The sequence below is a fragment of the Brienomyrus brachyistius genome, chromosome 19 (assembly GCF_023856365.1).
Source record: "Brienomyrus brachyistius isolate T26 chromosome 19, BBRACH_0.4, whole genome shotgun sequence".
Lineage (NCBI taxonomy): Eukaryota > Metazoa > Chordata > Actinopteri > Osteoglossiformes > Mormyridae > Brienomyrus > Brienomyrus brachyistius.
In genome coordinates this window covers 5,448,136-5,461,825 of record NC_064551.1, presented here as the reverse complement: position 1 = coordinate 5,461,825, position 13,690 = coordinate 5,448,136, and the positions used below count along the sequence as shown (strand labels likewise).

General features: G+C 45.4%; 1 protein-coding gene across 1 annotated transcript; it reads left to right on the top strand.

Annotated features, from left to right (window-relative positions):
- The first annotated feature begins 1,978 nt into the window (after window positions 1-1,978).
- nus1 (NUS1 dehydrodolichyl diphosphate synthase subunit) lies at window positions 1,979-10,573 on the top strand. Its single transcript, XM_048985558.1, has 5 exons — window positions 1,979-2,536; window positions 3,790-3,921; window positions 5,384-5,539; window positions 6,998-7,097; window positions 7,523-10,573. Exons 1-5 carry the CDS (start codon window positions 2,170-2,172, stop codon window positions 7,611-7,613), a joined length of 846 nt encoding a protein of 281 aa, XP_048841515.1. The 5' UTR covers window positions 1,979-2,169; the 3' UTR covers window positions 7,614-10,573.
- Window positions 10,574-13,690: the final 3,117 nt, after the last annotated feature.

The window sequence follows — 13,690 nt, the reverse complement described above, 5'->3', positions numbered from 1 at the left end:
GCTGGTATCTTTCACCCACTCATTTTTCAGCTAACAGATCCCAGACGGGGTCACTTGCTGTGAAGTGTAACTATATCATTGTATTCAGTATAAAAGCTGATAGCCCAAAGGTCGCTATTCTAGAACATTCACATAGATTTAAATAGCCCCGTAACTCAAGGATTACAGGATATTTACAGGATGTTATCAAGTGTCAAGTGAAAATAAACACACTGCCTGTTGAACATTTACGACATTATGCCATATTCCCTGGTGAAGGCTGAGGATCCAAAGCATGCAAAGAACGTATAAAATTGGAAGTTAAACCAAGCCTTTTAACACAAAGTAAGAAGATAGTAAAGGTTTGAAGGGAGCCACAGAAAGTTACCAATAAAGTTCTCATTCCGAAGTCAGTTGCTTGTCAGTGTCAAATTTTGTTTCAGACCAAGAATAAAATCTTTGTCATTTTGGCTAAGAAAATAGTATTTCCCTGAAATTTGGCTAGACTGAAGTATCTAAACCTATGAGTCAGAAGGTGCCGGTTAGGGTTTCCTTTTTGCTGAAATGCCTTAAGCAGGATTTCCAGCATGTGGCTGCTCCATTGGATACGCTTTTTCACATGCTATTCCAATTCCTCAAGAGATGTGTCTGCAGGGAATCACAGCTGTGAGCATGCACCTACAGTTCGATCCTTCAAGGTACTGGCTGTTTGCACAGGCATTCCCAAAACATGTATGGAAATCAAACAGGGGATATGGTCACTTTAAGGCCGACTGGTAAATAAATGATATAAAATGGTTTGTAATGATTATCTGTGCTATTTCACATTTACATTTACATATATCTATTCAGCTTTTGTCCAAAGCGATGTACATGGGAGGTAGGCAGTACATCACAAGCACACAGCTGCTACATCACTGACTTTCCAATGAGTTGTGTAGTACTGGAGTAGAAGCTGTATGACACTTTGTTAGAATGTAGCGTTATTTCTAATAATTGCTATTCCTTTTTCTTGCAGTATAATGTACAACCTGAATTCGGTGTTTTCAAACGTTAAAACCCCCTGAATGATCTCCATGAGTCTGTCGCCATTACACACTGTTTAGTTCTGCAAAAATTTCTTTTGCTTGTATTAATCCTAGAAAAGGCAAATGTATTGAATGAATACAAATGAGTATCTCCCATAATCAAGCAAAACATTTGTTCTAGTGAAGCCATTGGTTTATTGACATTGATTGGTGCCTCTCGGGCCTAATGCAAGTCGATCTGATTACTGTGCACTATTGTGAACCATGCACCTGCTGTGAACACCTGCTAGGCAGGTGCAAAGATTGTCTGAGAATCAAGAAGCGCTCTGTATGTATCAATAGCACAGAAAATGAAGAATACTATTACTACAACCTCCTGACATGGTGTTGTTTTCCCTTAAGCATATGGAGCCATTTATTTTTAGGTGTGTTATATCAGCTTCCTGCTCGGTAAAAGATCTTGTAATTCAACTTGATTTCGAGGCAACCAGCAAGTAAAAGCATGCTAAAAACAGCCACGCCATTCTTGTATAAGAAGAAGACTCAACTCATTAAATTTTCTTTTTGTATTTAATATTTACTTGAATGAATATATAATCTTTAAATGTTCCTTTAAACATTTATGGTCAAGTATTATGGACTGATTTAGTCCTATTCTTGTAATATATATTAGTAATAATAATGTGCGTTCATTTTAACCTCTTTATAATAATTTATAGGCTCTGGACCAACCGCGACCCAGTAGGACAAGCGGTTTGGAAAAATGGATGGACGGATAATAATAATTGGACACTTCGTTCTACGTTTGGCCCTCATTGCAGTCGCTAAAATAATCTAACCTGCGTTTCCCCGCCGCCGCCACCAGACGGAGACATGGAGCCGGCTCGCGGCTGCCCCGTTCGGGCCGCCCCATTACGCAGCGGGGTCGCCGTTCTCGCGGTCCAATCACGGAGCTCCATGTCACGCTGAGGGTTCAAAGTGCAGAGTTGAGCGATTCAATGATGGCGGCCGTTGGGTTGTGGTGTTGGCAGTGAAATTCAATGGCAGTTGCCTAGTCGCATTCATTCGCGTCTGTTACGTTAAGGTCTGGAATGCGGTGCCGTATGAGCTGCTATTATACCGTCTGAAGGCTGCTCTGATAAAATCCGAGAAAGGCTCCGCGATGGCGCTGCTCTACGAGCTGGCGTGGCGGGCTCTGCACGCCATCCTCCACCTCCAGCGAGCGCTCGTCTCCTGGTTCCGCGCGCGCCTCTGCAGCTGGAACTGGCGGCTGTGGAAGCGGGCGGTGGCCGCGCTGCTCGTGCCCGTGGCCCTCGGCTTCCAGAGCCGCAGGAAGCTGGGGCCGCCGGCGGCCAGGCGGGGCTGCCGCCGCCCTCGCTGGGGGGCGGACGGCCGGGCGCTGGAGAAGCTGCCGGTGCACGTCGGCTTGCTGATAACCGAGGAAGAGCCGCGCTACGCGGACATCGCCAACCTGGTGGTGTGGTGCATGGCGGTGGGCATCTCCTACGTTAGTGTTTACGATAACCAGGGTGAGTCGGCTGACCTGGCGCTTTCCCCGTAAAACCGGCTCTTATAGTACCATTTATTCCCGCTGCTTACGGATTACAGTCTGTCACTGTTATCCTCCGTATAATTAGCCGTAACTTAGTGGTGTATTCACCTAACCGGTTAACTAGTCGGCGGCCCGCTACTTAACTAACAAGATTAGTCGTTATCCATGATACTTTAGTGCACCGATTTAATAACCCGCGTGTAACGCTGTTTATAATAACATGATGGTGTGTTACTCTTGTATCTCAAGATATTTTAAGCAGCTTGTTTTTAGCGCCCAGGTGCCGGAGCTCTGGTACCAAACGTGTTAATACCGCTTCTCTGTGTGGCACCAGTTGTGTGGTTAAAAGATTTAAATCAAATACCTTCAAGATTCCTTAACCACAATGTCCAGAATAATTGTTACTTAATAATGGTTACTAGTTACTTGATGATGGAGATGGTTACTATTTAATCAATAATGGTTATTTTTCTTGAAGCCAGTTCTGGTTGTAATTTGGTTTCACGTTCACTTAAATTCCACTTGGTTTTGTTCACTATCACCTGGTTAACTGTAATCAACCGTAATGTATCTGTATGCATTACACTGTCCCTTAGGGTTTAAAACGGTTAATCAGAGGATTGTTATTCCAGTTTGTTGAATCTGTAAAGAATAAATATTGATTATCACTTTGTAGGCTGGTCTTCACACAGCAGCCGGGATTTTCCAGTGTTTCAGGTATTATCAGTCTGTCCAGAAAGGGCTCTGGGTTGTCTTGTATGCCTGGCGGTTGCAGGCGATTTCCCTTATTGTTGCACAATTTAATGTATTGCACGGATGTTGTGGCTCATACTCATTTCGTAAGGAGGATAATTTTCTTCTTTTGGATGTCAGCTAATTTCGAATGTGCATTTGACTGTTTTTAACGGGCAAGGTTTTGAAGAGTGTATAAATAGACCGTTATCCCTGTACTTGTGACTGTGAACCACTCCATGGAGCATTCGTTGCTAATCGGAGATGATTAGTCACTGAGTTTGCGAGAGGAACAATTGTTATTGCAATCTGTGCGGCGCACAAGTCTGAGAGATAAGGGGGAGGAAAGGAAAAGATCGGTCAATCAACGCTGTCCTCTGTGGATTGTCTGCCGCAGTTTGCACTTTGACTTGAAGTGATAGCTTGTCAATGTAGCTCACAGTCTCCAATTTGCCTCTGATTTTCTGACCCCTGTCACCTCGTTCCCTGCCTCCCCAGGTATCTTCAGAAGAAACAATTCCCGACTGATGGATGAAATTCTGAAGCAGCAGCAAGAACTGTTAGGTGCCGACAGTGGAAAATATTCCGTAGAGTTTTTAAATGACAGCACCCAGACACAGGAGAATCACAGTAAGTGGAGATATTTGTAAACGCACAGTCCGGATTCTGCTGGCGGGGCGTTCCTTATTTTGCATTACAGTTGCATCTGATGGGTTTGACTGCCCTGGGCGATCTGGCGGATATATTTGTTGATCTCTGGTCAGAAAATTGATTCGATGGAGGGTCTTGTGATCTAATGACCCATTAATGTTCTTTTCAACAAGCCTGTCGGGAACTGCTATTAATTAGTGCCAATGCTATAGGAGCATGTAACCAGTCTCTCTGGAATGATGGATAGCAACGTGCGATCTTCAGTGGGGTAGCCTGTTGACTCTGTGTTCAGTTCAGTTTATTTATATAGCGCCTTTCATGACACTGGGACTTAGTGTCTGACAAATCATTATTACAGACAGTCCCCATTTAATGAACAATCTGTTTCCTAGGGCTGCCTTTTAAGTAAGAGCTAAGTCGGAAAAATAATACAGTACATAATAATGAATTATGCAGTAATAGAGTAACTACACATGGTATTACACTGCACCTTCAACCGATGAACTGCTGAAGCCGTGCAGTATTTTCATTAAAAATGAAAGTACTGAGTATTGCTCACATTGGTTATTACTCGTATTTAACCTGAATTTTTCGTTAAAAAAAAATGCCTTATGGTAGGCCATTCGTAAATATGTGTCTCTAAGTCGGACATTCTTCACCCGGGGACTGCCTCTACATCATTTATGCAGAGTAGTGCATGATATGGGGGGAAATGGAAGAAGGAAAGAGAATGGCATAAGGCGACAGAGAAGAGGAACCACAATCCCTGGAGTAGGGAGGGAAAAAAAGCCAGGGGTTCGAGGTTGACTGGCTGCCCATCCCCCTTGGGCATACTAACATCATGGAGTGCAAGGAAAATGAACCTGCTTTAATAAAAGCAGGGCGTGAACTAGTCATCTGAGTCCATCAATGATTCAGCTGAGCAGCAGGTGTGTAAGTCGGCAGACTGCGGGCCGCACCCGCGATGTCGCTGGTCCTGAGCTGCAGCCACGACGTCACGCGTCCATGGGACTAAAGGCAATCCGGCACTGGCCTGCTGCCTCCCCCACCATGTTCTGTTTGTCTTCAGCAGGTCAAAAGTCCACGTCGAATGAACACACTGTAAACTGAAGAGCATTTTCCGTTACCTCCTCTACGGTGCTACGGTCTCGGCTTCAGTGACAATTTCCTCTTGACTCTCGTGGATGGGAGTATGTTCTCCGTAATGACAAATATCTGTAGGGAAGTAGATGTTCGAAATAACATGTCTTGTGTGCATATGGCCCTCCAAAAAAAATGTTTTCAGAAGGTGGTACAGTCCTAAATAAATGGAAATGCCTTTCCACTAACGTGTCCTACAATTGACTGACATCCTGTCCAGGATGTGCCCAGTGCTGACTGAGGGAGGCGTCAGGTAACCCCCCCATCCCATGTGCCTACTTTTGCGCCCCTCCCCCCTCAGCGGCGTTCCTGTGTAAGGCCATGGTGAAGGTGCTGTCCTCGGACGACGGACAGCACAGCATCGTGGCGGCGGCTCGGCAGCTGTGCAGAGCGGTGGAGCAGAGGCAGAGGGCTTCCAAAGACATCGACGTCCATGTGCTGGATTCCATGCTCAGAGGTAGTCACATGACAAGCCGTTACCTGTGGGCAGTGTAGGGGTCACCCCACTCTGTCCCTGTCATATGTATGACATCAGCTGTTCAGGCCAAGTGAAGGGCTTCGTTGCTATACAATCCAAATCAGGGCTGGATATCGCCATTGATTTCCTGAATGTGAATCGATTTGATTCACAAAGTCCCGAATCGATTCAGTTTCCGGTTCCATTTGATTTGATTCGATATCGATTGACGCCCAAAATTTAACCCGTATTAATTCAGCTTATCCTTATTTTTTATTAAATTCGGTTAGCGGAGCATCCCCCACGTGTGACTGTTTTGGTAAATTGTGGAAGCGATAAGCACTGAAGTGGCAGTGAAGAAGGGGACAACTCAGCAGTCACATCATCTTTTGTAAGAGGAGATTCTGTGGATAAACAAGGTGGAAAGACGTTGCTGGTGTGGCGGAACTTTTTGTAGTTCAAAGTCTGCCGCATATAATAAACAAGGATATGCTGAATTGGTCCAGGCTGCTAACTTTTGGGCATCACAATGCGCACCTCGGTGATAATTTGGTGTAACTACCAATCCATTAATCTGCTTATCAAACTGTGGATGTATGTAGATGTCCCTATAGTACCAAAAGGTGATCGTCCGTACTAATTTTTACGGCCATTATCTAAAGCCCTGAAATCGTATTACGTTTGTCGGCAGTGCTTTGTGTCTGACAGTTCGCAGAAACTGGGTCTTATGAAAAGATATCGGATAATGAGGATCTTTTTGAATCAGGAGATCATTTACTTATTTACGGTCCAGCCCTAATCTATATACAGGTATAGAGTAATATGAGAATCTCTCCAGGGCCGCTGAGCAGACGGTGGCTAGGGGAAGGTTTTCACAATACTGTCAGTGCAGAAGCACAGGGCAAGGTGACATGGGGGCTGGACACGAGGGTTTGTATAAAAACCGCATTGGAAGCTGTATGTAAACAAAAAATAATGCGGCAAAAAAACTGGGGCTGTCGCTATTCTTGGGAATGGGCAGGTGGTAAGGGGGACTGCTGACGTCAGTTACTTTTTATGCATCGTACGGAAATTTGTGAGTGAGACGACCTTGTGGTATAGTTGCTTTTTAATTTGGTGTACTGGGCTTGTAGGAATTTGTGCAGAGCTATTCCTTTGCTTGTAGCGTTCGGCGTGTTGAGGGAAAAATCAATAGACCCTGGAGGGACAGGCTGTATTTTCGATTCCACGCGCTCAGCTCCAGTGGAGGAGGGTAACGATTGCGGTCAGAGTGTTTCACGTTTACAGCCAATTCATGCAAATGCTACTGTGCACTGACCGGAGTCACGGCGTGGGACCAGCTCACATTTCCCATGCTGTAGACGTTGAGGGAGGAGCCAGTGCCTTGTCTTGCACTCCTTCCACTCTTCAGTTCATCTTTAATCTCCGTGGTCGTTTTTATGCCACTGGCTTGTTCAGATTCAAAGCATACTCCGGATCCAGACCTGGTTCTGAAGTTCGGCCCGGTGGACAGCACGTTAGGGTTCCTCCCCTGGCACATCAGGCTGACTGAGTTCATGTGAGTACCACATCCGGACCATGTGCCATTTCCTCTTTCTGTGTCCAGACTTTTTTGACCTTTTAGCCTAGAAAGCTGTGCTGGGTCACTGGATGGGCCCATTATAAGAATTATCGCTATTGTTTATTTATTATGTAAAATAATGCCAGCATGCCCGGGCGCCATGTCACTGAATGTAGAACACGGATGTTTCTGGCGAGTCTCGACTGGCCTTCCTATCTCTGTTTCCCCATATGAAGAAAGATCTCTGCAAAGATGTAACTGTTATGAAAGTTGTATGAAAGATGTAGTTATGAAAGCTGAACTCGGGTGCATTATCTGCCATTTCACACTGCCACAAAGCTTTCGTAAGATTTCTGCGCTTGCGCCGGTCCTTCCCCAGCTGCTCTTTGTGAGACCGTGTCGCTCACTCTTCCCCTCTCCAGCTCCTTGCCCTCCCACATGGACCTCTCCTATGAGGACTTTTTCAGTGCACTACAGCGCTACGCATCCTGCGAGCAGAGGCTGGGCAAATGAGGCGTGGCTCCGCCCATCGGCTGTGATTGGAAGTGGGGGACCGGCAGCCGCAAGCACCCGCCTCCTGTCCCCCCTGCCCCCACAGCCTGGATTCGCTCCCCAAAACGGGCAGAGACTCTTCGGTGTCAAAGTGACTCGGAAGGGGAGCGGACACTGACTGGAATGAATCGGTTTGGAAAGAGGAAAATTCTGGAACGATGGTCAGCAGTATGGCACACACACTTCATATAGGCTTTTTCTTGGGGGGGGGGGGGGGTGTCTATTTTTTCACGTCTTTCAATAGTAAAATTAGAATTCCATTCAACATACCTTGGTGCTCTTGACAGAAGTTTCAAGAAGATTAAATAAGGCACATTACGTTATACATGCCCTGCGGGAACATTTACATGAAGAAGCAGCCGTTTGTAAATATGTTATACAAATTATTTGCTTTTTTTGTTCCCGTCCGGTCTGACGTCCCAGGTGAATTGCCCATGCAGTTCCACAACAAGAGCACTAGGGCTGCCGGTGAATGCATGTCTCAGCCCGGCGGGGGCGATGAAATGACAGCCGTCCCGTGTCTTATCACAGAAGCGAATATCTGTGCCTCGCGGCACTCGAAACATGCCGCTTTCTCTTATTGCATGCTCTTTTGCTCATTTCTTCCTTGTCGTGGGCGTCGTCCATAGCGAAAGAGCAGAAAACATTTATTTGCCACCGTTTCTTAAAAAAAAAAGGGGTCATCCGAGCCAGTGCGACAGTAACTAACGTCATAGCGTCTTGCCTGTAATTCATGGCACTTATTAAATCCTGATAGAAGCATAACGCAGTTTGTATTTGGTCCCCATTTTTATCTGTGGTTCCGGTCCATGCGTCGAATTTGTTCTGTCGTTCACACATTCAGATACAGGGGTAAGAAGTGGGTCCGATGAGCAGGGTAGCTCATTTCTCGTTATGCTCCATGACGCTTGCTCTTATACCCCCGGCCGTGCCGTAGCATTGACAGGCTATCCGCTCCCGTAACCTTAAAGTATTTCTGCCCTGTGTCATGTCGAAGGACACCCTAGGCAGTATGTGTTTAACTTGTTACCCGTTAAACTAACAAGGAGAGAGGGAATGTGAAGTGGTCCGCGGTCTGGCTTTTGTAATTGTTCATGTAATTGCATTGTCGTGATCGGAATACATGCATACTTTTAATATTTATCGTGAGCAGCCCTGCGGCTTGGTAGCAGCCGGTTTGGCTTAACGACAGTCGGTGGGGACGTGGTTTGGTCCTAGGGCTAACAGTTTGATTTTTACGGCTCTTGCGTACTTTCTGTCTGGTCTTCCGACACAGGTGCTTGTGTCTGTACGCGGTGTGTCTCGCTAAGCCTGTTGCGCTTTTATTTTCGATGAATACCTCGCGTTCGTGTCACTCTTTGCAGTACGCCATTCGCTTTGTAAGGGAAGACGCGTCTGGCCGAGACCAAAGGCACGTCTATTAGGATAGCTAAAATAAGAAATTGGCTTTGAATTGTTTGCCTATGATAAATGCACAAAAGCATTCAGTTCAGATTAAACGCATGAATAGTTGCCTTCTGTTGTATTCGGTCTTCGCCAACTATCAAATTAAAGCAGAGGTCTAATCGGAAATATTACAAATACATGACAAAAATGGACAGAACATGTAAGCAAATAAATTGCCTCCATGGTTAATGTGATTTGTGTCCCTTCTTGATAACATTTTTTAAAGTCTCCATGCAGTGTGAATACTTCTTGCATGCCTATACACAAAGACTTAGAGCGTTGCATCTTTGGTGTCTTCGCGCTGATGATGAAAGTTTATTGCATATCAAATCGTGCATCTGAAGGCAATAATTCCTGTCCTCGTCAGAGCTGATTCATGCCCTTTCTCTCTATAGGTTTCGATTTCAGTAAATTGCTCATTTGCCTTTTCCATCTTTTTGTTATCTATCATAAACTACCTGCTGGTAAGCATCTCCATCGATGAAAACTTTTTTTTTTGGTAATGTGCCTTTACAGCAGCTTCGTAGTTCTCTCACTGGAGGTCAATTGACTGGGACAATATCAAACATTCCAGAAAAATCACGTCTGAACTGATCTTATTAAGACGTCTTGTTTTGACCTGTATACCGTATTTATTCCGATGATAATGTCCAAGATCCTGGGGCTGTGCTTTCATTTTGAGAATCAATTCTAACTTTAAAATGTTTTTTTGCCCGGAAATTGAAATGGTTCTGTTGTTACTGGTAGAGGCGCATTAACAAAGTCAGGACTATTTTCTTTGATTAGTTCTTGACAGGGGAGAGGGGGTTGTGACGGTTGTTGACCGGGGGGACATTTAAGCGGGGCCCCTGGAAATGCAATGGTCGATCCCCCCCACTTGGCAATTTTATCAGGTTTGGGCAGGCATTATTAGTATCAGTTCCAGCGAGACCAACCTTGGATCCCATCGAAATCGAATCAAAATGAAAATCAGTGATATTATTCATCCCTGCTGTGGGGCATGACCGGGACACCAGCTCTACACTCCTGGGTCTGTGCTCTGCAAAGGGCGCCACCGTGTGGTCATATCCGCATGACACACTTTTCAGCAAACCCACACGGCTGATTCACACATCTGCTAAGACTTGTGTATTGTGTGCGTATTGTCACTAATGTCGCTGACAAATACAATGGAGACCTGATTTTATTTATTTTTTTTCTCCAAAGCTTGTCCATGTGCTGATTTTTCCTTTTTAAAACCTGGTGCAGGTGTAAACAAACAAGCAAAGTAAAATGTGAGTACTTTGAACAGTGCCAAAGCCACTGTGACTGAGGGTAAGCGGTTCATTTTGGAATGTGTTTATTGTGATCTGTTCATTTTTGTGTGTGTTTGTAAATGTGTAAAGGTTTAATGAATCAAGGTTTTAAATATGCATAAATATACATGTGCCCACTTTAACTAGATATTAAAAAGGAAACTGGTTAAAATTTATAAATGTGCTTGTGTGTCATATGAAGTTGCTTATTTTTTATACCACTTGCATTTTTTTATACTAGTTGATCCAAACTAATATTTCAAATCTGCATCTGTGAGCTAATATTCTAAAAGCTTATTTTTCAATGCATAGAGACTTGTGCACACTTGGTTAGTATTAAAAAAATATTGCACAGAATAGACACATTTAGAGCAGTAAATTTTAAAAACACCTGTGTGGATGGAGATTGGTTGTTTGAAAACTCGATTTTGAAATGAAAATGTTCCTTAAACTTGAGTTGACAAACTTTGGTTTAATGATATTGGCGGATGTCTGCCATCTAGTGGCCACTTTTGATATTACTACGTTCCTCTCCCTAGTCTTATCTAAATCGGAGCATCTGCCTCGGAGTAATTTCGCTTTAAGATTTCCCTTATTTTCATGACTTAGCAGCTACAGCAGTGCTATTCTCTGCTTTTGAAAGAGTTGCTGATACAGGATTTTGAATCCTTCTTTCCCAAACAGAAGGGAGAATGAGAATGTATTCTCATGTTAACTATACGGTTTTGCTGTACAAGTTACGAAGGATGGTGCAGTGGTTAGCACTGTTTCCTCACACCTCTGGGATCCGGGTTAGAGTCTCCGCCTGGGTCACATGTGTGCGGAGTTTGCATGTTCTCCCCATGTCGTCGTGCGGTTTCCTCCGGTTTCCCCCCATAGTCCAAAAACACGCTGAGGCTGATTAGAGTTTCTAAATTGCCCGTAGGAGTGCATGTGAGAGTGAATGGTGTGTGAGTGTGCCCTGCGATGGGCTGCCCCCCCATCCTGGGTTGTTCCCTGCTTCGTGCCCATTGCTTCCGGGATAGGCTCCGGACCCCCCGCAACCCAGAAGGATAAGCGGTTTGGAAAATGGATGGATGGAAGTTGAGAAGGATGTATATAACTTGCAAGATCAGACTCATCTTGGCTCGATTTTTATATTCCTGAGATGCACATTAAAACCTGGTCTCATACATGCTTCTCACGTGCCATCGAACACATTACCCATTCTGTTTAAGCTCAAGCAGCATTGAAACATGAGTGATTCTTTAGCTGGTAAGACTCAGATTGTATGACACCAAAATGTTTTCCGATGTTTTTCCTCATGATATGGGATGCATTTCGTACTATACTTGTTTGGAGGAAAGGCTAGAATGTGGCACACAAATGTGGGGTGGGGGATTCAGATTGATTCCCCTACGCCAGATGTGCTTCTGACCTGAAGGTAGATTAAGGTAATAATTAGCATGAATTAAAGATGGGAGGACAAATGACAGTATGAGGAACTGGGCCCTTGAGCTCGGTTTGTGGAAGTGCCTTTTGGAAATACTTTATCAGCCGTCCTGGGGAATCCCCCCCCAACTTTTCAATTAACAAAGGGGTCAGTTATCAACAGTGATGTATCTCCTTAGAATCTGGCTAGGATTCAAGTCAGTAGTCTGGGCCGCCCAAAAGCATGTTCTTACTGAACACTCCGGTCCTGCCTTGGATTGGAATCCTGCCGAGTAAAGACTAGTCCATACTTCAGTTTTCCATGTGCACTTTCAGCTGCGGACAGTCATGCTCGTGGAATCTTGTGGTCCTATTTCATTTGCCGCAGACACGGATGGTTGCCATCGGTGCTGCATGCAACAGTGATAATCCGCCAGACCAGCAGAGGGCAAACACAAATTCAAGCAATGTAGTAAAATGGGTAAACTCTTTATGAACATTTTTAAATTTTAGTCTAGGCTTGAGTGGTATTAAAGCAATACAGCATGCCACACTGCATTTTCAAGTTCCTTATGACAAAATCAGTTGGTACACGCCAACCCTCACCCCCATCCATCCATCATCTTCCGCTTATCCGAGGTCGGGTCGTGGGGGCAGTAGTCTCAGCAAGGAAACCCAGACTTCCCCTTCCCTCTCCCCGGCCACTTCATCCAGCTCCTCCGGGGGAATCCCGAGGCGTTCCCAGGCCAGCCGAGAGACATAGTCCCTCCAGCGTGTCCTGGGTCTTCGCTGGGGTCACCTCCCAGTAGGACATGCCTGGAACATCTCACCAGGGAGACGTCCAGGAGGCATCCTAAGTAGATGCCCGAGCCACCTCATCTGACTCCTCTCAATGCAGAGGAGCAGCGCATGACCGAGCTCCTCACCCTATCTCTCAGGGAGAGCCCAGCCACCCTATGGAGGAAACCCATTTCGGCCTCTTGTATTCGTGACCTCGTTCTTTCGGTCAATACCTATAAGGTGATGGTAGGAACGTAGATCGATTAGTAAATCGAGAGCTTTTCCTTTTGGCTCAGCTCTTTCTTCACCACGACAGACCGATACAGCACATCACTGCTGACGCCGCACCGATCCGCCTGCTGATCTCCCCAACCCCATGCTTGGTGAATTTTATCTCCAGGATTCTGAATGCCGTAGTGGTGCACTTGAAAATCCCGCGTAATGTCTGTACAGTGATAATTAGCTGTGCGGATACTTCCACAACTCCTACATCAATTCTACTGCTACTCATTTTTTGGCTGACCTCTGTTATGTGAAAGTCTTCGCTGCTACCAGCAGGAAACGCCTAGTCAATTATCTTGCACACGTGCCGGCAGCGTGTATGATCTCTGCCGGACAGAAAAACAGTCTGGGACACATGCTCATCATCTGCGGCTGTTTACCGAAAGCACACACAGAAAAGTGATGCATGAATTGGCCTTAAAATTTTCACTGTCTCATTTTTCATTGAGAGTCCTTCAAGCACACAGTGTGTGTTTCCTCTCCCTCTGATTTAAGATGTACTACAGATGGCAAAGATGAGCCTGGTGTCATTGCCTTTGGAAGATCCTGAGATGGTAGACCTAAAGGCTGGGTGAAATTTTTTGGTACCGCCCCAGACTGGCAACGCAGGCCTTGAATGCAGTCGCTCGATCTGGTCGCGGGTTTCCATGACAACATAGCGAGGCAGCTGGGGAAGATGTGTGTTTGTACACAAAAACGCCACGCAATCCAAAGCACGGCTGCTGTTGTGCATCCCAGCCCCGATCTCACCGTCACGACCAAGAGAGTGCATTTATTTATGCGACTCCTCGGTATGAATCAGGAAATGGCTACCGGCCTTTCTGA

Coding starts and splice junctions, on each gene's coding strand:
- nus1 (XM_048985558.1), top strand. CDS start 2,170: ATGGCGCTGCTCTACGAGCTGGCGTGGCGGGCTCTGCACGCCATCCTC. Junction 2,537..3,789: donor TAGTGTTTACGATAACCAGG/GTGAGTCGGCTG, acceptor CTGCCTCCCCAG/GTATCTTCAGAAGAAACAAT. Junction 3,922..5,383: donor CCAGACACAGGAGAATCACA/GTAAGTGGAGAT, acceptor CTCCCCCCTCAG/CGGCGTTCCTGTGTAAGGCC.